The sequence below is a fragment of the Sporothrix schenckii genome, assembly GCF_000961545.1.
Source record: "Sporothrix schenckii 1099-18 chromosome Unknown Cont41, whole genome shotgun sequence".
Taxonomy (NCBI): domain Eukaryota; kingdom Fungi; phylum Ascomycota; class Sordariomycetes; order Ophiostomatales; family Ophiostomataceae; genus Sporothrix; species Sporothrix schenckii.
In genome coordinates, this window is record NW_015971142.1 from 1,599,366 (window position 1) to 1,625,746 (window position 26,381).

At 55.3% G+C, this 26,381-nt stretch overlaps 9 protein-coding genes across 9 annotated transcripts; 6 read left to right on the top strand and 3 right to left on the bottom strand.

The window, feature by feature from the left end:
• Positions 1–2,508: 2,508 nt before the first annotated feature.
• Positions 2,509–3,005, top strand: SPSK_08060 (uncharacterized protein; the record flags this gene model as incomplete). Its single annotated transcript, XM_016734710.1, has 4 exons — positions 2,509–2,610; positions 2,665–2,760; positions 2,821–2,857; positions 2,920–3,005. 4 exons carry the CDS (start codon positions 2,509–2,511, stop codon positions 3,003–3,005), a joined length of 321 nt encoding a protein of 106 aa, XP_016590852.1.
• A 53-nt stretch (positions 3,006–3,058) lies between these two features.
• On the top strand, positions 3,059–3,994 carry SPSK_07806 (uncharacterized protein; the record flags this gene model as incomplete). The annotated part of the gene is made up of 1 exon (XM_016734461.1): positions 3,059–3,994. One exon carries the CDS (start codon positions 3,059–3,061, stop codon positions 3,992–3,994), a length of 936 nt encoding a protein of 311 aa, XP_016590853.1.
• Positions 3,995–4,624: 630 nt separating this feature from the next.
• On the top strand, positions 4,625–5,425 carry SPSK_07896 (Crp/FNR family transcriptional regulator; the record flags this gene model as incomplete). Its single annotated transcript, XM_016734549.1, has 1 exon — positions 4,625–5,425. One exon carries the CDS (start codon positions 4,625–4,627, stop codon positions 5,423–5,425), a length of 801 nt encoding a protein of 266 aa, XP_016590854.1.
• A 432-nt stretch (positions 5,426–5,857) lies between these two features.
• On the top strand, positions 5,858–7,450 carry SPSK_07419 (phospholipase d/transphosphatidylase; the record flags this gene model as incomplete). Its single annotated transcript, XM_016734082.1, has 1 exon — positions 5,858–7,450. The coding sequence occupies one exon, from the start codon at positions 5,858–5,860 to the stop codon at positions 7,448–7,450; it is 1,593 nt and encodes a 530-aa protein (XP_016590855.1).
• Positions 7,451–8,122: 672 nt separating this feature from the next.
• On the bottom strand, positions 8,123–10,449 carry SPSK_07116 (uncharacterized protein; the record flags this gene model as incomplete). The annotated part of the gene is made up of 5 exons (XM_016733784.1): positions 8,123–9,257; positions 9,439–9,561; positions 9,638–9,722; positions 9,777–9,954; positions 10,018–10,449. The coding sequence occupies 5 exons, from the start codon at positions 10,447–10,449 to the stop codon at positions 8,123–8,125; spliced, it is 1,953 nt and encodes a 650-aa protein (XP_016590856.1).
• A 3,622-nt stretch (positions 10,450–14,071) lies between these two features.
• On the top strand, positions 14,072–15,600 carry SPSK_07452 (AP-2 complex subunit mu-1; the record flags this gene model as incomplete). The annotated part of the gene is made up of 2 exons (XM_016734114.1): positions 14,072–14,408; positions 14,627–15,600. 2 exons carry the CDS (start codon positions 14,072–14,074, stop codon positions 15,598–15,600), a joined length of 1,311 nt encoding a protein of 436 aa, XP_016590857.1.
• Positions 15,601–15,967: 367 nt separating this feature from the next.
• On the bottom strand, positions 15,968–17,285 carry SPSK_07569 (extracellular GDSL-like lipase/acylhydrolase; the record flags this gene model as incomplete). Its single annotated transcript, XM_016734228.1, has 2 exons — positions 15,968–17,035; positions 17,112–17,285. The coding sequence occupies 2 exons, from the start codon at positions 17,283–17,285 to the stop codon at positions 15,968–15,970; spliced, it is 1,242 nt and encodes a 413-aa protein (XP_016590858.1).
• A 1,536-nt stretch (positions 17,286–18,821) lies between these two features.
• Positions 18,822–19,577, top strand: SPSK_07918 (uncharacterized protein; the record flags this gene model as incomplete). Its single annotated transcript, XM_016734571.1, has 1 exon — positions 18,822–19,577. The coding sequence occupies one exon, from the start codon at positions 18,822–18,824 to the stop codon at positions 19,575–19,577; it is 756 nt and encodes a 251-aa protein (XP_016590859.1).
• A 239-nt stretch (positions 19,578–19,816) lies between these two features.
• Positions 19,817–25,054, bottom strand: SPSK_06864 (phospholipid-translocating ATPase; the record flags this gene model as incomplete). The annotated part of the gene is made up of 2 exons (XM_016733538.1): positions 19,817–20,459; positions 20,532–25,054. 2 exons carry the CDS (start codon positions 25,052–25,054, stop codon positions 19,817–19,819), a joined length of 5,166 nt encoding a protein of 1,721 aa, XP_016590860.1.
• Positions 25,055–26,381: the final 1,327 nt, after the last annotated feature.

The window sequence follows — 26,381 nt, forward strand, 5'->3', positions numbered from 1 at the left end:
TTTTAAAAAAAAATAATAAACAATACGTAACAGCAAAGCTTGCACCACATGACCACGAATTTCCTAATCTTTTTTATTTTGAGTCGTTACCAAATTGTCTTTTTCTCGAACTCCCAAGGATTGTCAAGCATACCTCGTCCTCGTAGCTCGCCGGAACCGAAGAGATAAACACTCTGCCCGACCCGTTGTTGCAGACAATGCATCGGTTCCAGTGTTTGGGAGGAGATGGTGGGCAAGAGACAGACACCCTCCGTCGTGGAATTGGAAATGGAACAGGGGGCGACGAAGATCATTAAGGCTGACTGGGCAAGGCTCTGGACGCCTCACGTTGCGACGAAACGGTGAACTGGTATGGTAGGAGGTCGGACCCGGTAGCAATACTGTAACCGGCGGCGGAGGCCATTCTCAATCCCGATGGACACCATAGCCGGATTGAGACAAGCTGGAGTAAGGCCGCCGGGGCATATATCGTCTTGCCAATGAGCTCAGTCACCATCCAGGCATTGCAAAAGGGTACTGTTGCATGCCCTGCGATAATCATAATATGTGTTGTAGACTGCATAGGCAGCACATCGTGCGTTATCACGGGTTTAGTTTCCGTCGTTCTTCTTTTCTATTTTTTTTTTTTTAAAAGGTATAATGAACAAAGGAACCACCATTATTCTACTTGAGTTTTGAAGATACATAACCAATTGAGGTAACATTAACTGTAACTGCTGATATTCGATGTAGATTTCCAAGACCACGCAACACTGTCATATCTCTTGACGTCCTGACATTGCGTTCTTTTCGGCAATGTGGTTCAACCGGCGTAGATGTGATGGATTCGGCCCCCAAGATCGTTGTCGGGTGTCTGTTGGTTTCCTGAACGATCGATCAATTGGGGGCGACGGACATTAGATGCCCGTTTGTGTACGGCCTGTGCGCGGGCCAAAGAGCAAATATTGACTTTGTAAGGTTCGATACTACCCTACGAGGCGACGCAGGAGCTGGGAAAGCGTGAGAAATTGTCTGTGCAGGCGGAAGGGGACTGGTACCAAAGGGGCTCAGACCATACGGCTGATAACTAAATGGAGAATAAAAAAATCAAAGACAAGGGAGGAGTGAGACGATACGTAACAGACAACGGATCTCGGCGAGAAGGTTGCTTTTCTTTACCATGGTTTATGACAAAATTGAGAGTAACGACACACTCGGCAGTTCGAGTTGTCCAACAGACAGAACATCTTTTGTGTAAGATAAAATGTTTATATATAAAGACGAGAAAAAGGAGAAAAAGGAAGAAAGATATGAGATACGAGATATGAGAAAAGAGAATAGAAATAGCCGCCCATCTGTTAATTTATGTGTGAACGCGTAAAGTGACGGGCAAGGGCCGGTCCGTCGTTGTGGCTCAAGCATGCGGAATTAAATAGATTACTTTGCATCCATAGCAAGACTCGTGTGGGACAAATTGCTATTACGAGAGTGATGGCAACATAAAATCATGGATAAAAGATTGACGAAAAAAATAAAGGCAGCATTTAATTTTCTGACCCGCAGCTTCGTCCTCAGGCTTCTTCCATGTTTCAGCCACGGCGTGCGATCGACGCACCCCTGCGGCGACAAAAGGACGGTTGCCTCTTCTTGTGAGCCGCCCCTCTGTCGTCGTCCAGCACACGCGTTCGGGTGCTGATGGCCGGCCCAGGCGATGGGTAGTGGATGGACGATCTGCCTGTATTGTTCATGCCGTTCCTTTTGCCTGTACGTCCAAGTCGCCCAAGCACCCGTCTGGTGGGTTCACTTGTGGCAATGACACGGCCTGCTTTGGCATTACCCCGACCTCTCCCTTCGTGTTCTGTTTGGTCCCCAGTTTGCTGGCAATGTTACCATCTTCTTCAGACGAGCCTCTTCCATTGCCAACATACCATACAATATTCCGCTCGTAGGATGAAACCAATGCAGTAAAGCGTAACTGACGGGAAGGAAGCTTTAGGCAGACTCTTTCCCATCGGTGTATGCAAACCAGCCCTGTTTCATATGTATGCATACTTGGCTGGTTGACATATCGACGCACAATGGACCAAGAGCCTGTTTTGCCCTACAGACATTCACAGACAAAGTGATACGATGGTGGTATGGTGGTGACGGGATGGGAGGAACAAAACGACGAAGATCACGAATGTCGGGCCCTTTTTTCGGTCCCTCCTCGTCGTCTTTTTCTCCGAGTCTCTCCCAGACGAGTCTTTATGTCTCCAGGTTTTCTGAGTCGTTTTCAGGATCATTTGTTTTCTGGAAACGACACATACAACACAGAGAGGCCCGGTATATCTAGTCGACTACTGCCCTTCTGACTCTGACCGTCTTCCAACGATTTACTCTGCTTCTCATGGCTCATGTCAAGAACGTAATCAGCTAGTTCGCAAGTCGACAGAAACGACCGTTTTGCATCTTGTTTTCAAAGCCCGGATTTCTTTCCCTTTCTCCGTCTCTCCATCGCTCGTGTCCATTGACCTCGATCCCAACATCATGACGACAAATACGCCATTTAACTTCACTGCCTACTTGGAGCAGCCGATGCCCTGGCAGAATGAACCGGCCACCATTCGAGGCATCGTCATCACGTTAACGGTATGTTGTGTAATACTCATTAATACCCTTCTTACGTGTTCGCTAACAAGCCAGTCGATTGCGTTCCTCTGCGTCATATCTCGCCTCTATATACGCCTAGCAGTGCTCCGGGTGCCTGGCTGGGATGATGTGTTTGTCGGCTTGTATCTGGTACGTGACACCGGCCAGATCATGTATTGAGCCATACAGTGACTGACACGAAATCGTTAGATGACGACACTTGCATCGGCCGTCAGTGTTTGCATTGGTACGTGGCATTTCTTTCCGGGTGTTTTTGATTCCACGCAAGCCCTTTGCTAACCTTCTCAGCACCCAGCTTCGGCCTCGGCCAGCATTTGATCATGTTCACACCACGCGAATTGCGCATGTTCCTGATTGTACGTAACGGCCCTTGACATATCGACGTCAACACTCGTTATAGAGTATATGCATGGGCTGACCACACAAGATGTTCTACATCGCGAACGCATCGTATGTCAGCTCGACAGCCTTTATGAAACTGGCCCTGCTTTTTCAATTCCTCCGTGTTTTCAAAAACGACTCCATCGACTCCAAGACGAGCGACACTGCCGGCCGCACCTTTCTACGCCGCACCTGTCAGGTTCTTATTGTTATTGTTGCCGCCTGGGGCGCCACCTTTTCGTTCCTTGCTTGGGTGCCTTGCCTCCCCGTCAGCACGTATTGGGACGGCGTGACAAACCAAGACCCAAACCACCGGGGCACCTGCTACGGCTTCGGCATCTCCACGGACCGTACGGCATTTATTGCGCACACGGCCATCAACATGGGCCTCGACATCTGTGTGCTCGCCATCCCGGTCCCGCTGTACCTGGGAAACACAGTCTCTTCCTCTGCAAGAACCAGTGCGCCGGGCACGCTGGTGATCCGTTCCTCTCTGCGCACGCGCGCGGGCGTGATCGTCCTCCTGCTGCTCGGCGCCCTTGTCAACGTCTTTGCGGCGTGGCGCCTGGCCCTGCTCATTGGCTCCGGCGGCTCCGTGCTCGAGACATATGTCGACTCGACATTCTACGCACCGGACACGGTCCTTTTGTCGTCGCTGGAAGTCAACTTGGCGAGCATCTGCGCGAGCGTGCCCATCTTCTGGCCTGTGTTGCGGCAGCAGGTGTTCCGCATTCTGGTGACCAGGGAGGTGGAGATTGTGCGGGACGAGCGGCCGGGCGACGACGCCAGTGACGACGAAGACGACGTGGCCAAGCTGAAACAGCGACAGGCCGACAACGACGGCCACGACCACTACGACGACGCCTTTATCCGCGACCAGGTCGACCCGCTGCGGCCAGGCACGTCCGCGGGCGTCGAGACGCGGGTCCGGAGCGAGAGGGGGGTACAGAAGACACGGCGATGGCGACTGCGGATGTGGTGATACGGTAATGCGGTGAGGCGGTGATGAGGAGATGAGCCTCTTGTTTCGTTTACTGTTTTACTTATTGTATTTGTGCTCTCTGGGACAGGCTTTGTTTTTGACTCAACTCGTTCTTTTACTTCATACATCGATACCTGCTATCTAGTTTTCAAGAACACATGCCTTCGCATCATCTTTGGCTGTCTCCCGACTGCAATGTTTGGCAACCCCGCCTCCACCTATTTTCAGTCGGAAGAGGAACCGAACCAACCAGGCGCGGCCTGTTCCCTTCCTCGCTCCATGCCCCCACACAATTGCTCAACTAACACATCCTTGCTCCTCTTTTTCTGTCGCCATAGGTCCGCTGGCCGTTGCGGAGATGCTACTCATAGTGTTCAAAAGCGCACCTCATTGATGGAAGAATTGAGCCGCCGTAGCATGTCGTAGTTGATGGCGTCTTCCGATTTGGAGACAACGTCCTCTCTTCAAAAACACGACGCTTCTGCCTGCTCTACTATAAGCCTCGGCAATAACATTTCGTAACTTTGATAGTTTTAATCTGTCGACCTGCTTTCGATTCGCATTTCGTTTATCACGGACCACGTCGCTTTCTGTCCCCAAGTTCCTCGCCCGCATCAGAGCAACACGAAAATGCCTGAGCCGTTCAAGGTGTTGGTCTTCAGTAAGACCCTGGGCTATCGCCACGAGTCAATCGAGGCGGGCATCCTCAGCTTCCAGAAACTAGCTGAGCAGTCGACTGGCTCCGACCATCCCTTTACCGTCGAGGCTTCGGAAGACGCCGAGGCCACGTTTGCGCCCGAGACCCTGGCGCGCTTCCGCGTCATCGTCCTGCTGCACGCGTCCGGTAACTTTTTGACGTCCGAGCAGCTGGCCGTCCTCGAACGCCAGGTCTCGTCCGGCGAGAGCGGCATCGTGGGCATCCACGGGGCCTCCAGCGCCATGCTCTCCCGCGAGGTCGACCCGGCCGGCTACTACGGCCGTTTGCTCGGCGCCGTCTTCACCGAGCATCCTGCCCCTCAGCCGGGCCGTGTCGTCATCAAGGCGCCGCAGCATCCCATCGTGCAGCCCTTTTTGAAGGTCGTGTCGGCGCCGTCCGACGCCAGCCTTCCCGAGCCGTCCTTTTCGCACTTCGACGAGTGGTACAACTACGAGCCGACATCGTGCGCCGTTGTGGCCGCGCAACAGACGCCGACAACGCCAACGACGGAATCCCACGACGCGACGCACATCCTGCTGGAGGCTGACGAGACGACGTACGAAGGCGGCAAGCACGGCAAACACCACCCGATTGCATGGACGTGGCCCGATTTTGAAGGCACCGGCACACGCGTCTACTACACGGCGCTGGGCCACTTCGCCGAGGCGTACGAGGACGAGGTCTTTGTGTCGCATCTGAAGACGGCCGTGCTGTGGGCCGCAAAAGTGGTGTAAACGGACGGTGCCTGAGATGCGACGAGCGATGAAGCCGAGAGACGATAGACAAACATTAAATTTAGAGCGGATTTCAACGAATTTAATTCATGTACATATTGTGTCGTCCGCGCGCCTTCCTTTCTTCCTCTGTCTTTCCCATTCTTCCTTGTGAGGAAAGAACGCCTAAAACGTGTGACGAGGAAGGAGCGTTAGTGGTCGCGGGAAGCACGTCCCCCGCAAACTGCACTGTCACACGCCAAGCAGACGACGTAATTATAGGGCGCTCTCACTGGGGGCCTTCTCACTAAGCACGCCGCGCATTACGACAACACGCCTTGATGACCTGACATATACTAACCACTGCAGCTTCGACCTCACATCGTCCCCGTCGCTCGCATCCCTGTTTTCACACATCCATAGATACGGAATACGACATAGACGCTGCCCGCGATGGCTGGCACACACGGATTCACGCGCACTCTATGCGCTCAGCTCAAGACCGTACCGCCCCATATCGCGGCTGCCGAGCTGCCTGCCTACAGCTACCGCGACGCACCGGGTTTCACCGCTGATGGCGATGATGTGGCCGATGACCCGGTCGTCGCACAGTTTGCGTCGTCCAGTGTGCCTCATACCTTGCGGATTGGCACGGGTGCGTCGGTGTTTGCGTCGCAGCTGCTGCCGGCGCTGCTTAGCGCCCGTCGTGAGATTTTGCTGGTGACGTGCTTCTGGGCAGCCTCCAAGAGCCTTTCGGACCTCTCGGCCGCACTCCTCCAGCTGGCAGCAGCGCGATCGCCGGCGACACTGGAGTCGGTGCCGCCTCTGCGCATCCGCATCTGCTTCTCGTCGCGCTCGCTGCTGCAAAAGCTGCTTCACACCTCGTCTCGCGGCGGCTACACCTATCCGCCGGCGTCATGGGAAAAGGACCTGGGCCTGCCTTCTCCGTCCGTCTTGCGTGATGCTGGCATCGACCTGTCGGTCAAGAGCCTGTTCTTTTTGCCGTTCAGCGTCATGCACCCAAAATTTATGATTCTCGACCGGAAACGGGCCTTTTTGCCGAGCTGCAACGTCAGCTGGGAGCCGTGGCTGGAGGACTGCGTTGAAGTGACGGGCGACGCTGTGCGACCGCTGCTCTCCTTTTATGCCCAAACCTGGCGAGACACGCTTCCAGACTGGGACCACAGCGGAGACGGCGATGACGACGCGCGTCGTGACAATGCTGCACCAACTGCCGCTTCATCGCCCTTTCACATCAGCCCCCTCGACGTGGACGGCCCTGGGAGCATTGTTGTCCGCTTTCCCTCTCCATCCACCGGCGCATCGGCAACGCCCATCCCCACCGTCATCCTCCCGTCGTCGCACCACAGAAACCCTCTGTTCCGTCCCTTTCCCTGGCAAGACTACGCGCCGCCGCCGCCTACGCCGCTCAACCTCGCCATGCTCCAGCTGTTGTCGGCCGCCACCCGCCATATCTACATCCAGTCGCCCAACTTCACCGTCGAAGCCGTCACGGTAGCTCTCCTTGCGGCCCTGGGCCGCGGTATCGACGTCGACATTGTCACTGGTGAGCGCATGATGGTGTACGAGCAGATTCTGACGGCCGGCACGACAACAGGGCGATGCATTCGCAGCTTCGTAAAACGGTATGATGCCCTCGCACAACAGCAGCAGCGGCCGCAAAACGGACTTGGTCGGCTGCACATCGCCTACTACCAGCCGTTGGACACGACGAAAAAGGCCTCGGATGAAGAGCAGGCCATGCTGTCGTCTCCTCAACCGGCACCGGTGCAGCCCTCTACAAAGGCCGGCGGCTTTGCACCGGCCACCGAGCAGCCCGTCCAGTCCCACATCAAGATGACCATTGTCGACGGAGAACACACCGTGCTGGGCTCCGGCAACATTGACCGTGCCAGCTTCTTCACTAGCCAGGAACTGGGCATCCTCTTCCATAGCACCATCTTTGCCGAAGCCGCGCAGACGGCCGTCGATCGCGTTCTGGACGGCCGCACAAGGACCGTCTACCCTGCTCCATTTTCAGAATAGGCTTGGTTCATTGTTTTGTGGTTTCCGTCTAATCTTTGCAAACTATACCGTTTGATACCTTGCAGCGGTTCTAGAGGGTTTACGATTTATGAATGTTCCATATTACTGTTCCTACTACCTTAATTAAATCAAGGCATATCATTTATTATGCATTTCTTATATGAAAGTTGAGAGAGAACAGTGGGCATTGAATGAGACATCCAGTACACGTTTGGAGAAAAATTAAATGGTTAACGATAGTGAAATAAAAATACAATTTGCATACAATCTTGAGATAAAAGTTTAAATACAACTGGCAAATGCAAACTAAGCAGAATGTGAGTAAACATCGAATGCAAAGTGAATACAAACAAGGATGGCTGGTCCCCAAAGTACTGAAAATCATTTGGCAGTGCTGATGCAAGTAAACAAACGAAAAGAAGAAAACAAATGGAGGAAAACAAAAATAAAAGGAAACAAAAAGGAAGTGAAAATAAGAAACAAAAAGGAAACAGAAAAAAAAAAAGTAAATGAAGGAAATAAATGAAGAGCAAGAAAAATAAGCATAGGAATACCAAAAGCAAATGAGCCCAGCCTGAAACGCACGACGCTCTCAAATCATTGAAAATAAAGAAATAGAAAAAAGACATGCTGCCCCTGGAAGCAGTCCTCGCCGATATTAGCATGTGACAATTATTCCTTGTTGAAAGTCCTGATACTGTTCATCCGGCCAGGTAAGTCGCTACCGCTGCTGCCGCTGCTGCCAAAGCTGGCCAAGCCAAAGAAGCCAAAGCAGATATTGGCTTCCTCGTCTGCTGCGCTCGTTGTGGTCTCGCTGTGTGTGGCCGTCATCTTGCGGCTAAGCCCGTGGCGCCGACCAAGCCCCAAGCCCAGTGGGCCACTCCCAATCCCACCGTCATTGGGATGTTGATCGTGTTTCGGATCGGTGTCGTCGTCGCTCTTCGTGGCGTCCGGGCTACGGTTCTTCTTCTGGCTCATCATGGCCTTGCGCGTGTCGAGCGCAATCTCAGACCGTGCCCGCAGTGCATCCCGCATCTTGTGCTCGCCGCGTGCTTTCCACACATGCCAGCTGCTCATGCTGATCGGGTACAGCACCTTGTTGTCGAGCGATTCGACCCAGTCGCGGTGGTGGTGCTTCTTTTTGGAGGCCAGAATGTCCAGGTCCATGGAGATCTGGGCGCAATACGACTCCAGCGGCAAGTCGTTGACGTCGTGGCCGAACGGGTTTTCAATCTCGCGGCCGATAAAGAGAATGCCCAAAATAATATACGACGCCACAACGGTCGCCGGGATGGTCACCCACTGCAGCGTCGGGTACAACTGGAACGGCAGCAAGAAAACATACACCCATGTAATTTGCGAGATGGCAATGGAGTAGGCAATCGGCAGCGGCGTCGTCAACACGCGCTCCGTGCCCATCAGGACATCGTTGAGAACGGCAATGTTGTTGTACGCAAGGGTCTGATGCATGGGGATGACCAACTGTGTATTGGTGATCATCTCATCCGTGATGCATGCCAGGTAGGTCAAGATCTCCAGGGGCAGGTTTCCGAGTGGATAGTTGGCGCGCTTAATGGTCTTGCGTGGATTGCTTGCAGCAAAAGAAATGCCCAGATACCCGCCGAGGAGTTTGACAATGTTTGGCTTCGGCTCGTGCACCTTTTCCGGCTCTTTTGCCGTGGCATTGAAGGCAAACGTGTCCAGGTGGCCGACGAGATGCACGAGGTCCTCGTAGCCCGTGTATGGCTCATGCCTTAGTTTGTGCTTCAGGGCAACAGCGAAAGCCACGAGAAGATTCAACGACGTACTTTGTCACGCAGGTGTCAGGTCGGTGTAGGCATGAAAACAGATAGAAATGGGATGGCTGCAAGATGAGATTCTGTACTGGCGGTAACACTGCAGCGACCGGCAAGAGGCAGAAGCACATTGCACAAACATCAATAAAGCAGAATGAGTATGCTTGAATCAATAATAAACAAACCACTTACAGTTTGGTCAGCATATCCTTTTCTTTTTGACCCTCTCGTTCCACGGCATGGACCCAGAATACACGACCGAGAGCTTGTGTCGCTACCGTCAGCTGCGCCCAGTACCGCCGACCTTCGGCGTATCTATAAAACGAACGGATTAGTATCTAGACGGCACATGGTGGTGTAAACCGACAACAGAAGGTATCGACTTAGCTACCTCTCGTAAGCCGTCGAGCTTCGGAAGCTCAGGCCCAAGCCGACGACAAAGCCGGTCACCGTCAGCAAGATAGAGCTAATGCCCACTATTTGACATGGTCAACTACGTTAGAACATGCAGATTCCGTAGCGTTTCGTACTGCCGGGCAATGCGAAGAAAGACGAACGGTTCTTTTTTGTAAAGTATGAGACACAGGTAACAAACATCGCCCAAGTGCCAATAGCGACAATGGGCAGAAGCATCTTTGGTAGAATGCTGCCGTGCATTTGAAGAAACATTGGCCATTTCGAGTGTTTTTGAATATCCCGTGGGCCAGTCTTGCATTGATGCAGCAGTTAGTACAGATCTCATGTTGTACGACAATCATAGTAAAAACGTACAAAGTATTCGTCTAGATCAATTGTGCGCTGCTGGGCGGTCGGTCGGTATTCGTGGGTTCGCGGTTGGAATGGTGAGGACGCTCCAAAGCGTCCCTGGTTGTATGCCAGATCGGGGGGTCGATCAAGTGCTGGGTCGTGGCCTTGGTCGTGGCCATGGTTCCCTACAGAGACCCCCAACGGTGCGGCCATTTCTCCGATTTCGTTGTTTGCAGCCACGGCCGCAACTGCCGCCGATCCGTTGTCATTGCTGTTGTTACTGGCTCCAGCGTCACCAGAAGAGGGACCGGATTGAGAAGTATCCGGTTGGGTGCTGTCCGGAACGACGCCACCGTAAGGAGACTCACCACCACCATTGGGGTCTCCAGCTGCGAGTGCTGCACCGCCCCCAGCGCCTCCGCCGCTCGTAGATGCGGGTGCTTCCCCTTCAGACATGGTAGGAGACAGGCACTGTGCGGACAACGAAAAATTGAAAATAATTAAAGCAAGAAAAGGCCGCCAGAAAAAATAAAACGATGAAAATACCAAGATGAGACAATTGAACACAAAGCGAGAGGAACGGAAGACGACAAAACAAACAAGAGCCGGCCGAAACGAAAAACTGCGATTTAACAAAGATGAAAGAAGAGATGGATATGATACCTCACAGTTGAGATGAGAAGGAGAGCCACTGGCGTGGTATATATATGTGTATGTGATGTGCAAGGGCGATAGAATCATGACGCGTGCATATATTCGCCTCACACTCCCACACACAGATGTACGCTGCAACGATACACCGTCCTCAATGTGGATGAGTTTGGGTTTTGTGAGAAGTGAATTGTCACGAACACGCTGGTGTCCAGAACGGTGCTTGTGGGTAGGGGTTATTTGCCAAAGTTTTGTTAGACGCTGCGCGGGAGGGGGGGTGTTGAATATCCGATGCATATAAGCACACAAGGGAGACATATCCTTGAGATCTTTTAACATAACAAGATCGGCGCATGGCTGCATCAAGGATAGGAATCAAACAATGACCACAAAAATAATAAGACCACGCCTGCACAGCTGAAGGCTAGCAAACGTCAGACCAGTAAAATGAGCTCCATCTCTGTGGGAGTGTATGCGGGAGTACCATTTTAAGGTTTATGGCGAAAGGTAGGAAAAAGATGGGAAGACGAGGACCCAGAAGCATTAGAACGGAGTGGCGGAGAGCACTGAATATTGGTTGTGTGAGCGCAGGCTGCTAGAGGAAAAGGCGTTTAGGCAAGGAAAGTAAAACAAGCTCATGGAAAAAGGAATATCACTGCATACAGTAGTGGCACATCTGTATCACGAGTGTGTTGACAAAAGCTGTAAGATGCATCTTCTTGCGCCTCATTGTTTCCCCATACGTGTCAGGACAAGGGGGGGCTCGATTCCGCGCATCCCCAGTTCTGAGGACATGCTGTACAATACGGGAAAAACGCACAGATGACTCAAAAAGAGACAGGATTGGTATGAAATATTCAAGTTGAACGATGACGGTATGAAACAGCCAAAGAGAATACAGACACCACCACATTGTGTATTCCAGATTTGTGACTGAAATATCCGGAAAGCTTCGTCCGAGGAAATTAAGACAGTGTCATCCCTCGCTGAATACAACAAAGGCCAAAAGCATATGATCATGCTACCGTCAAGCGGCAATCGAATCAATGGTAACAGCTGCCACTATGGCCATCATCATCGGGCGCCGTATTAGGGTCTGGTGATAGGTGATATTTAGACTTGTAGTGAAACTGCATCGGGTGAAACCCAAAAAAGGCGGCGAAGGAGAGTGCGGAATGAATTTCAAGCCACATGACAGCACAGGTTAACATCGCTTGCCGTCGGTAGTAAGGTGTCAAACCGTCTGTCGTCCGCTATGATGTGCAGCAATGCCCCGAGACCCACCATGTGGCAATGACATCTGCCACCGTGAAATAAAAAGACACGGAAGACGGAATAGGCACTACAATGTGCTTTTTGTGGACTTGACCCATATGACAAGCGCAAGAGCCGACGTTGTGGTGGCTGAACACCTTGTCTGTATATGGCCCGAGAAGAAACAATTTGAGAAGGACAGCAGAGCGAAGAAATTTGTTGCATTATTTTTTTTCAGAAACAAATGCGGCGATAAACCCGAGACAAACGGACAATCACAACCATGAAAGATACTGAGCAGCAAAAGAGTCAAAATAGAAACCGGAGCACAGCGGCCTCCGTGAGAGAAATCACCCGGGGAATGAGACGTCGTGTGATAGTTTGAAAAGCCTAGCACTGGTCCGGATCAGCATCCGCGATCGCCTATTGTCTTCGGCAATCGCTGACTCTCCGTAACAAAAGCAAAATAAGGATGGAGTGAGACTGAAAACTGCGCAAACGGGACACAAGGATTGTACATCTGAAAAATGCGTTAATATGGGAAAGGGATGGGCAGAATGTGTGCCAGACGTGTCAAAGTGCTGGCGCCAACGTGACGGGAAAAAAATCAGTAAAAGAAAACGGAATGAGATCAATAAAAGCAAGGTCAAAAGAAAAACTAATCAACGCCGAGAAAGAGAAACTAAGGAGTAGGCAGCAGAGGCTAAGACAGCAATGTCGCTCGGCTGCTCGAATTTTGCAGGGACTGGCTGCTTACCGAGGTGAATTGTGCTACCATACACTGCAGTATGCGGAGGAGAACAAGTCTGGATTAGGACTATCCCAGTGACCACAAGAATCAAAATGACTGCCTCGCTGCCTAATCGGTGCGCACCATGGCAGTATTGACGTCCTTGGGCATCCAAATGTTTTAAGCAGCCAGCACGTCGAGGTGTCCGGTCTCAGTGGCGATGGCCTGGAAGCAAATGAAACGATACTTCGCCTCGCATCTCAGCAAAAAGCAGACGTGATACCTGCGTCTGCTGTTCTCAGCTTGAGACCTGTTTGCCACAGCTCTTGCAATCTGCAGTCTTCCAAGGTGTACAAGACGATGGTACGTTGGTCAGGCCTAGACACATGTTTTGCCGGCCCTCCGACCAACCGGATGTCTCCGCGTCAAGACATCAGCTTTGCCAGCTAGGCGTCTTTTGTGTCAAAGGCCGTGCATCGCTTGTCTAGAGCGACGTAGAGGGCAAGAGCGGATGGGGAGAAACGTTGTGTCGCGTGCTCCGTGTATGCGGGTGCGTTTGCGTCCGCAGGGCATTAGCAAAACAGGGCTAGATCTTGCATGCTCGCGACGACGATGGCCTGTTCCGCGATAGTCAGGGAGGCAAAAAGGCAAGCCCAATTATCGAACAAGAGACGATGCGTGCCACGGGGTCAACGACAGCCGCACGAAATGCAGGTGTCATCGTGGTCCATGACAAGAAAGCATCGTGCAGAGGGTCGGTGGATTGTCGGTGGATTGCGGGCGCGACTGTCCACGAAACGGGTCTTCAGCAGAGTGATCAAAGACAAATAGAATATGGAGATAGATGACAGGAGACATCTCGTAAATCGAGAAGTGACAAAAGTCGACGGAAGGAACCATCAAAACAACTGCCGTTGGAAAGCGCGACTATCCATCGCCAGTAGTGCCTGCCTTCTTGAGCCGTTTACTTCAGGGTGGCACCTGCCCTGTATTAACTGCTGTCGCTCAGGGGAAACAACAAAGATGACTAATTTTGGCGAGGAGGAGGATGTGCGCCCCACATTCGTCGTCCTTACGAGCCTACCTTTTGTCTCACCGCCCCTCTTTGGCAGCTGCAATTCTGCCGTGGGACCAGACAGCAGCAAAAGGTGTGCTTCAGGAGTGACGACCGGCTTCGCTCATCTCCACGATTACCAAACACCGCCTCGACTCCCGCCGTATTGTCGCTACCCTTACGTCGTGAGCATACCTTGTTTGTGGTCTGCACTGCCGCATTCTCAACCACCTCGCTCCTCCACAACTCTATTTGCACCCTTGCATCACGTCGCTTTGGTCACTGCCAGCTTCGTCGAGCCATCGCCGCCCGGCCCTTCCGGCCTCCTTGTCCTTCGACCGCCTCGACACGCCCCCTGGTCCAGTTGTACAACCCCTCGTGCTGTCACGATGCTGTCTGGCATCCTCATCTTCAACCAAAAGGGCGAAAACCTCATCTTTCGCGCCTTCCGCAACGACTGCCGCCCGCGGCTGGCGGATGTGTTCCGCATCCAGGTCATATCGAACCCCCAAGTGCGATCGCCTATCTTGACGCTCGGCAGCACAACATTCAGCCATGTCAAGCACGAGAACATCTACCTGGTGGCCATTACGAAGAGCAACGCGAATGCGGCACTCGTGTTTGAGTTTCTGTACCGCCTGATCGCGCTCGGCCGCGGCTACTTTGGCAAGTTCGACGAGGAAGCGATCAAAAACAACTTTGTGCTCGTGTACGAGCTGCTGGATGGTAATTGCTCCCCACCTCTTTTTTTTTCTTTTTTCTTTTCTCTCTTCTTGCATTGTTTTCCATTCGCTGTGGTGTGTTGCGCCGTGCTGCGCTGCAGTGCGTCCTTGTCTGCTGTCACTGTCTCGCGCGTCTGGCCTTTTTTCCGTGTTCCGGCGCATCCGCCGCTGGCATGGGACGTATTGGATTCATGGACTGACACTACCTATTTTGTTTCGCAGAGATCATCGACTTCGGCTACCCCCAAAACACCGAGACCGACACGCTCAAGATGTACATCACGACAGAGGGCGTCAAGTCCGAACACCGCGCCGAGGATTCGGCCAAGATCACGATGCAAGCAACAGGCGCACTGTCGTGGCGCAAGGCCGACGTCAAGTACCGCAAGAATGAGGCGTTTGTCGACGTGATTGAGGACGTCAACCTGCTCATGTCGGCAACGGGTGCCGTGCTCCGCGCCGACGTGACGGGCCAGATTGTGATGCGCGCGTACCTGTCGGGCACGCCGGAGTGCAAGTTCGGCCTCAACGACCGGCTGCTGCTTGACTCGGACACGGTGCAGTCGCTTCCGTCGGGCAACCGACAGGGCAGCAAGGCGACGAAGGCGGCGGCGGGCAGCGTGACGCTGGAGGACTGCCAGTTCCACCAGTGCGTCAAGCTGGGCAAGTTTGACTCGGACCGCATTATTTCGTTCGTGCCGCCGGACGGCGAGTTTGAGCTGATGCGCTACCGGTCGACGGAAAACGTCAACTTGCCGTTTAAGGTACACGCGATTGTCAACGAGGTGGGCAAGACCAAGGTCGAGTACAGCATTGGCGTGCGCGCCAATTTCGGCCCAAAGCTGTTCGCCACAAACGTCATCGTGCGCATTCCGACGCCACTCAACACGGCTCGCATCACGGAGAGGTGCACACAGGGCAAGGCCAAGTACGAGCCGTCGGAGAACAACATTGTGTGGAAGATCAGCCGGTTCACGGGCCAGTCGGAATTTGTGCTGTCGGCCGAGGCTGAGCTGACGAGCATGACGAACCAAAAGACCTGGAGCCGGCCGCCCCTGAGCATGGACTTTAGCCTGCTGATGTTCACGAGCAGTGGCCTGCTGGTGCGGTACCTCAAGGTCTTTGAAAAGAGCAACTACAGCAGTGTCAAGTGGGTGCGGTACATGACGCGTGCGGGCAGTTACGAGATAAGGTGAGTTTATCCCTGTTGGCCAGGCTCTGGAATCCTGCTCGTCGTCGTGTGCGCCTACTAACTTTTCAGATTCTAATTACGTTTTGTGTTTATGGTGGCATTTTATGGTGTTATTGATTTTGTGTACTTTGTTTGCATTCTCTTTCTTGGACCTGTGACAGCAGGTTTGGAGGTCCAGTCTGTCATGTCATCCACACCATTATTTTCAAATTCATGCGACTTTTCCGACCTCCACGTGCTGTTATCGTCGCCCATTTCCGGCGGTCTTATGTACCGGTTGAAAAGCAGAATAATATGTACATTCATTTTTTTGTTTTGTTTTCCCTTTTCTTCTGGATTTCGGCCTCAATTCCCTTCCAAGCGTCATTGACTCATTTGAATTGGTCCACCGGGAAGTTGTCGGCCAGGTGCTGGTAGCCAGCCACGTTGGGATGCAGGTGGTCGCCGCTGTCGTACTTGCTCGCCAACCGGTCAGGGCTCGACGGGTCCGCAAGCAGTTTGGCAAAGTCAACGGTACCGTCGTAGGCGCCGCTCGTCAGGATCCAGTCGTTGACCTTCTTGCGGTTCGCCTCATGGTTGCCGCCCGCATAGCTGTTGCCGCCAAACGGTGTGATGGTGGCGCCGTACACCTTGAGACCGGCGGCCTTGCAGTCGGCAATGATGGTCTTGAAGGCACTGATGAGCGAGTCCCCGTTGGCGTTGGCGCCAATGTCGTTGACGCCCTCAAAGATGAAGACGTACTTGACGCCCTGCTGCTGCAGCGCGTCACGCTTGTAACGCTGCATCAGCGGAGGGCCGAGGCCGCCGTTCAGGACGCAGTTACCGCCGGCGGCCTCGTTGTTGACGCCCAGGTTGGTGATGCCGGCCTTTTGCAGCTTGGCGAGCACCAGGTCGGGCCAGCGGTTGTTGGCATCGTCGGTGCTGCCACGGCCGTCGGTGATGCTGTCACCGAGGATGATGAGGGCGCTCGTGTTGGCCGGCGCCCAGGCCTCGACGGCGTTGACATAGTACCAGTGCTTGGTGCTGGCGCCGGTGACGGTGGTGGCGTTGAGGTGCTCGCCCGACTGCATCCAGGTCGACGTGCGGCTGCCCGGATGGCCGGTAATGCTGCTTCCAGACTGGCCGCCCTGGAGATAGAGGTTGACGGACAGCATGGACTGTGGGTCGACTTTGTAGTCGATGGGGTCCGAATAGGCGATCTGTCCCTTGGGGACGTTGACGCCCGGTTTGCCGCCAAAGGTCAAGGCTGCCAAAGTGGCCGGGTCGATGGCATTGGAGCCGACTTTGCCGCCCTCTGGCAGAGCGACGGACGCCGAGGTGATGGACAGGTCGCTACCACCAAATGTGTTGGAGAGCTGCACACGGATCCGTGGCGCGCCGATGGAGATGTGCACTGTCTGGCGGATCGTGGCGTCCTTGAAGGTTGCGCCGCCACCGGTCTATGTTTGTCAGCGATGCTCAATTTGCACCTAACCAAGTACTTAAGCGTCAACGGAGACATTGTGGACTACATACAAAGGCAGACGGGGGCATGTTGCTCTGCTCTACCAGCTGGGGCATCGATGTCCATGTGTCGACCCAGTGGCCTTCGTCGGCTTCCAATGTCGGCACCGCTCTGACCGGATTGCCAAGCAGCAACAACGGCAGCAGAAATGAAAAGCAGAGCTCCGCAAAGGACGACGGCGCCATGTTGAAGTCGAGTGGGTGGAAACCCTGTTTACTTTCGAGAACTCTGGCCGATATATTCGATACGCCGCCGAGGAGTGACGCTGGAACGGTATAAAGAGACAGGCACGAGCAATTCTCTTGGCAGTCGCTGGCAGGTTGTGCAACCTCGGCTCTATTTATCAACTTTCATGGCATCGGTTGTGTGAGATCATCGCCGTAGCTGGATGTAGGAAACGGACTACGTTGACGTAGCGACGCAGCGACGCCCATGAGTGACGGAAAATCATCGCCCGTTCTTTGGAACCGCCTCTATGAACGAATGGTGCTTATATATTGGCTTGCATATTCATTAAGGTACTGAACCAGAGCTGCGGGGAGGGACGACGATAAAGCGTAGGGACAGGTGGGAAATTCATATTAGCCACGGGACATGCAAACGAAAGCCCGCAATCAGCACCACTTTACCGAACAGATTTCCTTTCCCGGGCACCGCTCACCGCTCTATTACCCCGATTCTCTTTTATCCAGAACAATACGACGTATGTCGCGCACTCACAGCGATTTCTCGTGTCGCTTGGCACATATTTTGCGGCTTCGTGGCTGGACCGAAATAAGCGCTTTAGCTACCGAGCTCGTTGTGTTACGTTTATTATTTCATCGCGAACTGTTCGCACGCGATACCAGCCAGTCGGATTCCATATCTGCGGGCACGAAGACAGCAACATCGGTGCCTTGAGCCTGCCCTACGTCTCAATAGAAATGATAACTTGTCTGAAGCCAAGCCGCGTCTCTGGTTCGTTTATTTGCACGTCGACCATGTTTATGATCGTACTGTTAGTCCCCGCTACATTTATTCCATCTCTAAGGTCAATCATCTGCTCGCATTGTACAATTCCATCCTTTAACCAAGCTTCATGTACAACACCGCTACCCACTCACTATGTTTGGCGTCACATCGTTTTGTGATCAAGGTACACATCCCGCGTGGAAACATGCTCCACAACCATCAATGATACGAGTTACTCTATTACTTTGTGCTGCCGGTTGCCATCACCGTAATCCGTGATGCTTGTGTGCATAAGTCACCATTACATGTCCAACAGATAAAACCATATCAAGCGCCAAGTACAGACTTATTCAGCTTACATGTCTCTCAGTCTTTGGGAAAGGGTAAGAAACTAATGGCGCCGTTGATGTGATGCTGTCCATCGTCGTTTATTTCTGGCACCGATACACTCATAATCAAAATTGTAACTTTGTCTGTCCAAGACCGCTTCCCGTCTGTTCTCTGTGCGAACTTTGCAGCCGGACTTGTGACCCAACGCCTGTTCACGGTGACAAGACGTCCCCCTCTCATTCACTGTACCGCGACGCAACTCTCACAAGTTTCCATCCGGAATCATGCCCTGCTGTTTTCCTCAACTTTTATCCATCCATGACCAGCGTTTTGAATTTTCATTGACTGCAATGCATCACCAAGCCTTTTCCTGCACTTAGGACAGACTACTTAGGACAGAACGGAGCTCTCGCTCAGAACGATACGAACCGCTCCCGAAAATGACACTTCGCCGCAGTCAGTACCATCACCATGCCCTCATCCCTCTCTTGATTCTGGCTATCCTTGTCCTCTCCCTCCTGGCGGTGACCCTGGCGGGCCTATCCACGCGACCTTGGACCAGCCCGCCCGCCACAATCAAACGACTCTTTTACAACTCTGCCACCGCCAACAGCCTCCGTCATCACCACGATCATGGCCTACGAGCCCGACAACTGGCCATGGATCCACCCTCTGATGGCCTTCCTGCGCCGGGCCCCATCAACGCCACCAACATTGGCCATGGCCCCGGCGGCCCGCTGCTCGATGGACCCTACACCTACTACTGCGGCGTCTTCAACACGGGCATGCCCGCCACCATCCGCGCCGGCGCCATGAGTCTGCGCGCCATCAACATGACCTACTCGCTGCCGCCCGGCGCGTGCCAGCGCGTCTACTGCTACGACACAACGGCCGTCTACGTCTGCAACAGCAACAGCGACGACGGGCTCGCGCCCAACGTGACCATGACAGGCTACGGCGTGGGCTGGATGGCCGACCGGCTGTCGCTGCTGTGCTGCGACTCGCACCACGCGGCCTCGGCACAGCTGTTCCACCCCACGGCCGGCTGGAACACGGTGGTGGGCTATGGCAACTGCCGCCATGATCCGGCCGAGCCGCCGTCGTCCTTTGGCACCAGCAACGGCGGTGTGAACGGGTTCTGCATTCCGAGCGAGAGCCGACCCAGTCCAGGGACCGGCAGCGGTGCAGAGACGTGATGGAGTTGAGAAGGACAAAAAACAGTACCAAAGACACTTTACTTTAGGAGGCAATAGTCAAGGCGCATAGATGTATTTCTTACAGTTGATTTCTAATGCTCACAAATCCAAACTCAAAATTCAAGCCAAAATTCAAGCCAAAAGTCAAAACGCACCTGCTCCGTCTCGTCCGTATACAAAGATGTAGCATGGGTATCTTTCAAAAATGTAGTAAGAAAAACGCCTTCCACAAGCACCCTTCAGGTACTCCACGGGTCTTCGCCACTGTTCATGAGCGCCAGCCGCGCCCGCACCTCGGGGTCTTTCTCAATCTCCTGCCACAGCCCAACGTGCAGCCGGTCGGCCGGCATCTCGACGTCGTCCTCACCCTCACCGCGGCTGTCGTCTTCGGCGTCATTGTCGTCTTCGTACATGTCGTCGTCATCATACCCGGCAAACGCATCGCCATGGTCGCGGACACCAATTTCGCCCACAGTTGGGCCTCCACCTCCTACCACCGTTGTCGTCGTGCGAGCACCAAATGGCAGACGTCGCCGCAGTCGTGCCGTCCAAGACCGGACGCTAAACGGTTGCTTCTGGGTAGCGGCCTTGCACGATGGCGCCGCCGCCGCCGCCCGCCCCCAGAGACCAGCAATGGCCAGGTTGCGCTTGGCAGCGCGGTAGCCGAGCTCAACGACCGTGAGCACCGTCAACGTGATCAGGACTGTCGTCCACCACGACAGGTTGCGCCCATAGCCTGTAAAGAGACCGCCGCGCACGTCGTACGGCGAGGGGCTGGGCGTAAAGGCCAGGGCCAGGAAGATACACCACAGCCACCAACCGGCCACGGTAATGCCAAACCCGGCCAAGACCACGGCTGTCTTGTTATGTGCAATGAGGATGCTGGGGCGGGGGGGTTAGCCATGACATGCGCAAAAGCAGAACCACGGGAGTGGGGAGAGGGCAAAGACGTACAATAACTTGATGTTGGTCCACATAATGCACACAGAAAAGACCAGGTTGCCCAGTGGAAACAGGTTCGGGTCGTGCCCGTCCGCAAAGGCACCGTAGCCGGCCCAGCAGGTAAACCATACGAGGACACCCTGCGCCATGGCCACCAGCATCCAGCTGCCATAGCGCTTCGGGCTCAGCGCTTTGCCTTGTTGGCCGTACGCGTACAGCTCCGGCACGGCCATCAGCACGGCCGCGCTCAGATCCTGCTCAAAGATGCCCGGGAGAATGACGCACAGACTGGTAAAGAGCGTGTTGAGCACCGTCAAGCTCCAGCTCTCGTAGATGGACGTGCCCGTGTAGCCACAGTACCACTGGTAGGCGGCGGCGGGCGTGTAAAAGAACATTTCCTTGTAAAACGTCGACAGGATAAACTGCGCCGTGCGCACATAGTTCCAACGGCCGTGCACCAGCAGCAGCCGTGCCAAGAACCGAAACTGCGCAATGCTGTAGTCGGCCACCCGGGCCGCCTGCAGGCCCTCCTTGCCCGACACGCCAATGCCGACGTGTGCCTCGGCCAGCATCGCCAGGTCGTTGGCGCCGTCACCAATGGCCAGCGTGAGACCAGGGTGGTTCTTCTTGAGCGGGCCGTGGCGGATGCTGCGCACAAGCAGGGCCTTTTGGGCGGGCGAGGCACGACAGCAAATGACCGAGTCGACCGACGGGATGATGCTGTAGAACAAACTGTCCAGGTCCGGGTCGGCGCCGTTCAAGACATGCAGATGGTGGGCGGGTGCGGCCGCGTGGGCCTCTGCCTTCGAGGCGGGTTGCTTGGCCTCCTTCTTGCGCCTCTTCTTCGCCGCCTCAATGATGCCCAGCGTATGGCCGTCAATGACAACCACCGTATGGCCGCGCTGGCGCTGCTGTTGGCGCGCACTCGGGAGGGACGGTAGCGTCTGGCCCGACGAGAACGGCATGCGAATGACTTTGCGGAGAACACGGCCAGCACGGCCCAGCAGGGTTGACGGCCCAGCCTGGCCGGCGGCAACCATGGCCATGGCCATGTCGGCCTCGGGCAAGCCTAGGCTCTCGGCCACGTGGAGCAGCTGCCCCGCCAAATCACCCTTGCTCGCGTCGAGCACATAGATCGCCGAGCTTGGGCGGCACAGCCGGGCAGCGTGGGCAATGTTGATGGCGGTCTCGCGCTTGTCACCCGTGAGCATCCAGATCTTCACGTTGGCACGCCGCAGCGTGTCCATGGTCTCGGGCACGCCGGCCTGCAGCTTGTCCTCGATGGCGGACGCGCCAATCAGCTGCAAATTCTGCTCAATGGTTTCGGCGACGGCCTCGATGCGGGCCTGGCGGTCGTCGAGACTGGTTGCCGCTTTCAGGTAGCTGGTCTTCCACGCGGCATACTCCGCGTCCGACACGAGGCGGTGCGCAAAGAGGAGCGTGCGCAGGCCTTCTGCGGCGAACTCGTCCATGTGGCGGAAGCACTGGTCGAACATGCTACTTTCGTCGTCGAGAGCCTCAAGGAAGGCGGGCGTTTCGAGAAACGTAAATTTGTCGGGCAACGGTGACACACTTGTGTGCAGCGGGCTGGGCGTGTGTGGCGACGTGGGTGAGAGCAGCGGCCGCCGGGAGGGCCGCACACCCGACGTACTCGACCGCCGAAGCGCATCGGCATCGGTAACGAGGGCTGTCAGCGCAGGCGTGCGTACGTCAAAGGACGGTGTGCGGTGGCCGATGGAAGGCCGAAGACGGAAGGCGTCCATGGACCGGCGCGCGGTTCGCTGGATGTCGAAAGAGCGGCTGCGGTCAGCGCTGTGTCGAGCGCTGCTGCCAATGGTGGTAACGGTCACATTTTTAAAGCCGACAGACTTGTCCTTTTCGCCGCCACCGGTACCACCAGTCCCGCCAAGCTTGTCGCGGTAGACGCTGCCGCCAATGCTCCGCCGAATCGTCACGCTAGCCGGCCCGCCGAAGCTGCTGCGCGGCTCCCATTGTTCGCTCTTGCGCAGCAGGGCGCGTTCGAGATCGGCGCTTTGACGCACGTTTTGCGCACGCTGCAGGGCCAGGGGGGCCATGGTCAGTCGCGGCAGGACCATGGAGTCGGCGCCCTTGCATATGAGCCACAGACGGCCGTCGGGGCGGCGTACAACAATGGACATGCGCTTGCGCTGGCTGCTGAACTCGATGACGTCAACCACCTCGTACGTCTCTTCACGGGGCGCCTCTCCATTGTCGTCGTAGGCCTGCGGGTTGTACGTGAAGCGCAGCGTGGTGGACGATGCGGTCTTGCGGACGACAAGGAAGCCGAGCTCTTCGGCGGCACGAACCAGGGCCAGTTCGTCGGGCGAGGAGGCCTGGAAGCCGACAACCTTGCCGTCCTTGAGCTCTGGTAGGCACGTGTGGCACAGAGCCATGGCGAGAATGTAGGTGACGACCTTGGTGGAGAAGGGCGCAGACGGACGAAGGCGCACGTATTCGAGTAGGTCGGTGGTTGTCAGTTCTGGTTGGGCGTGGTCCGGGCGGGCCGATGACCGCCAGTGAGACGAGGAGCGCCGATTGGATTCGGCGGATACACGCTGTGCCTGGCTGTTGGGCTCGACAGGCGGTGCAAGAAACTGCGAGGGTGTTCGAACCGGGCCCGCAGGGCGGCTGTCCGTGGACGGCCGAGGCGACGGCAATGGAGACGGGCGTTGTGATGAGTGAAGCGAGGGACGGGGCGACGCAACAACGACACCGCCGGCTTCGTCGCGATGCTCCTGGCCGGCCTCAGTCACTCCAGCGCCCGCCGTCTCTTCGACGTCAATGTCGGCTTCATGCAGCCAAGACGTGCCGGCGACGCTCATCTTGCGGAACTGCATGACGTTTTCCGTGAGGGTGCCCGTCTTGTCGGAGAAAACGTAGCCAATCTGGCCCAGGTTCTCGAGGATGGTGTTGGTGTTGCAGCGGGCCGGTGTATCGGACTTGCTGTCGTACATGGCGCAGTCGGCGTTGACGAGCATCATTTGGCCAAGCTTGACAATCTCGAGACTGACGTAGAGCGCGAGAGGGATGACGTTGTTGAACTGGATGGCAAAGCCCAAAATAATCTCTTGCGCGGGCACAGCGACCATGCTAATGTACCACGAATGGCGCTCGACCTTGCGGCGCCACAGATAATAACCGATGGAGCAGCCGGCGGCAAGCAGGACGACGAAAGCGGCCAGCAACAGGACGATGCCGTTGGTGACGCGCTCCAGAGCAGGCTTCTTGGCGCGCGGGTGGCGGTTGGCGTTCATACGAATCTTGCACTCCTCGCCGGTGTTGAGGACAAGGCCGATGGCGCAGGGCGTATTGCGGAGAGTGCTGCCGCGGTAGATGACTTCCGCGAGCGTAAGAGGAAGCGGCACAGGCGGCGCGTCGTCGTTGTCGTCGGGGGCGGAGGTCAAGATGCGGCCATCGAAGCGGTACAGGTCGGGGTTCGGATCCTCGACCACAAGTTCCGCCTGTGTGTTGACCAGCCCGGCAATTGTTGCACAGCGCCCGCCTGCCAGTGGCGCCGGTACCTGCTTGCTCTTGAGGTTTGTCTCTCCGTCAAGGGCCATGGTCTCAACATAGGCCAGTCCGCCTTCGCCGTCGGCGTGTAGCAGCAGCAGGTCCGCCGGCACCTCCTCGTCACGGGATAGACGCACCACGTCGCCCACGCGAATGTCCCGCCACTGGACATGCTTCCACTGGAAGCCGCAGCTTGCTTCGCCATCTACGCCGCCGAGGACACGGCCGTCTTCGCGGGGAGGCACTTCGCGGAAGATGCGTCGGGCCAGCCACGCGCCGACGGGCACAAGGGAGAGACGTTTGCGCCGTCTCTGGCGTGCTTTGGCCGCAGCCTCGGCAGCAATCGCCGCTTTCTCTGTTCGGGCTGCCGTCTCGTCCTGGTTGTCGCTGTAGTTCTCGCCCTCGCCCTTGGTTCGTCGCAAGACAGTGGCCAGGCCGGCGTTCTCGACCTTGTCGAGGCAGTAGCGCTTGTAGTCATCGTAGCCCTCCTTGACCACAGTCAGGAGTACAAAGAAGAGCAGCGGCAGGATGGTCGTAAAGTTGCCTGTGGTGCTGATACCCGGGATCGTCTGGGGAATGCCGACACACAGGAAATAAAAGTTGCCGACTCGCGTGAACTGGAACAGCAACTGCTTGGGGACGAAGTTGAGCACTGTATAGCGCGATGTGCGGATTGCGTTGGACAGGTAGCCATGGCCGCGGCGGACGTCAACAAGGTGCGGCGGGCGCGCTGGGTCGGCGGCGAGCTGCAGAGGAATGTGACGGCCGTCGGGCGATGGATGCAGGATGACTTCGCGCAGGAGGAGATCGAAGACGAGAAAGCACCAGAGGCGGCGGACGGCAGCAGCAGCGGATGCGACAAAGGCGATGGGGGGCACGTGCTGTGGTGGGCTGGTCGCGGTTGCTGTTTCGGGCGATGTGTTGTTGTGCTCTTCTGCAGCGGCCGCGCCTGCCTCGGCCAGAACAGCGGCTTCCACGGCGCCGCCGTCTTTGGTGCGGCTCATGTCAACGGTGGTCGGCAGGCACGAAAGGAAAGCATCGGGACAAGAGATGAGGCAGGTGCGACGGTGATGTGGTTCGTGACAGTTGTTCTGGAGATGAGTAAAACGAGCGACTCGAAACGCTGGCTGAACGAGTGACTGGTCGAATGCGACCGAACGAAAGTGGATTGAGAAAACAAAAACAAAGAAACATGAACAGAAATAGAATATGAAAAATGAAACGGAAAGGAACACGAACAGGAGTACACGACCAGGAGACAGCAAACGAGTGACTGGGCGCAACAAAGTACAGCAAAACGACAAGGATCCTAAATGCAAAATGAACAGAGTGGCCGTCATCCGCGCCTGCTCCTCTCGCCTCTGTTGTCTGTTATTCTCTGCTGTTTTAGGTTGCCTTTGGTGGGTTTCGTCTAAACAGGTTTAAAGCAGAAGATCCAGGCCGCGTGTTCGGGGCGTCATCCTGCCGCTAAAAGTTGGGTGGACTGGGATGAGCCGGGGGACGGCCTGGCATAGTAAGCCACTAAGAGCCAATGGCCACCCACTAAGCGCAGGTGCGTGCCCTGTCGCTGTCGGCCCATCGCTGCACCCACTACACAGCACAGTTGCAGAGGCGCAAAGTCTCCACTAAATTGTTAGTGGCTGTGCACTAGAAATAGAAGCGCCTCCACGCCAATACGAGTCGTCGGTCCGTCTTGCAGGCTCGGCAGGGTCTTGTCACTCAGCAGCATGCGACACGCCAGCTGTTCTTTTGTTGACATTACGAAGAGCATTCGCTTTTCTTTGTTCCGTTGTATTGACGTGATGTCACGGCGAGAGTTGTTGTTCTCCAGCATTCCTCGCAGACATTGTGTCTCGCTTTGGTCGTGACGTTTGCCCCGACGCTTGTGCGCCAATCTTTTCCTTTTTCTCTTGCCTTGTCTTTTTCCTTCCACTCCTGCCCCCCGTGTCTCGGCTTTGCGCCCATTTTGCATTGCTTCCCTGTTGTTGGCCCACGTGGAGCGCAAGCGCGGCAATACGACTTGACTATCACCAGTTTTGCCAGGCCGATCGACAGGGCATCGCCTGGAAAACAGTGGCGTTTCTAGCGTCTTCAGTTGAGTTTGCTTGTCCTGGGGCGCCCCAACAAGCCGCCTAGGCCTGGATCGCACCCTAGCGCCACTTGTCCCGCATCTCCAAATAGCCTCTTTCCAGGCTCAACGGCCCGTGTTAGTAGAAAGACTGCCGTGGCCTCATATGTCTTGCTCTCCTCGCCGCCTTGCAAATCGTCATGCGGAAATGTGTCTGCGTTCTACGGCGCAATTGGGCAGCCATCCAAGCAAGGGACAGCCCA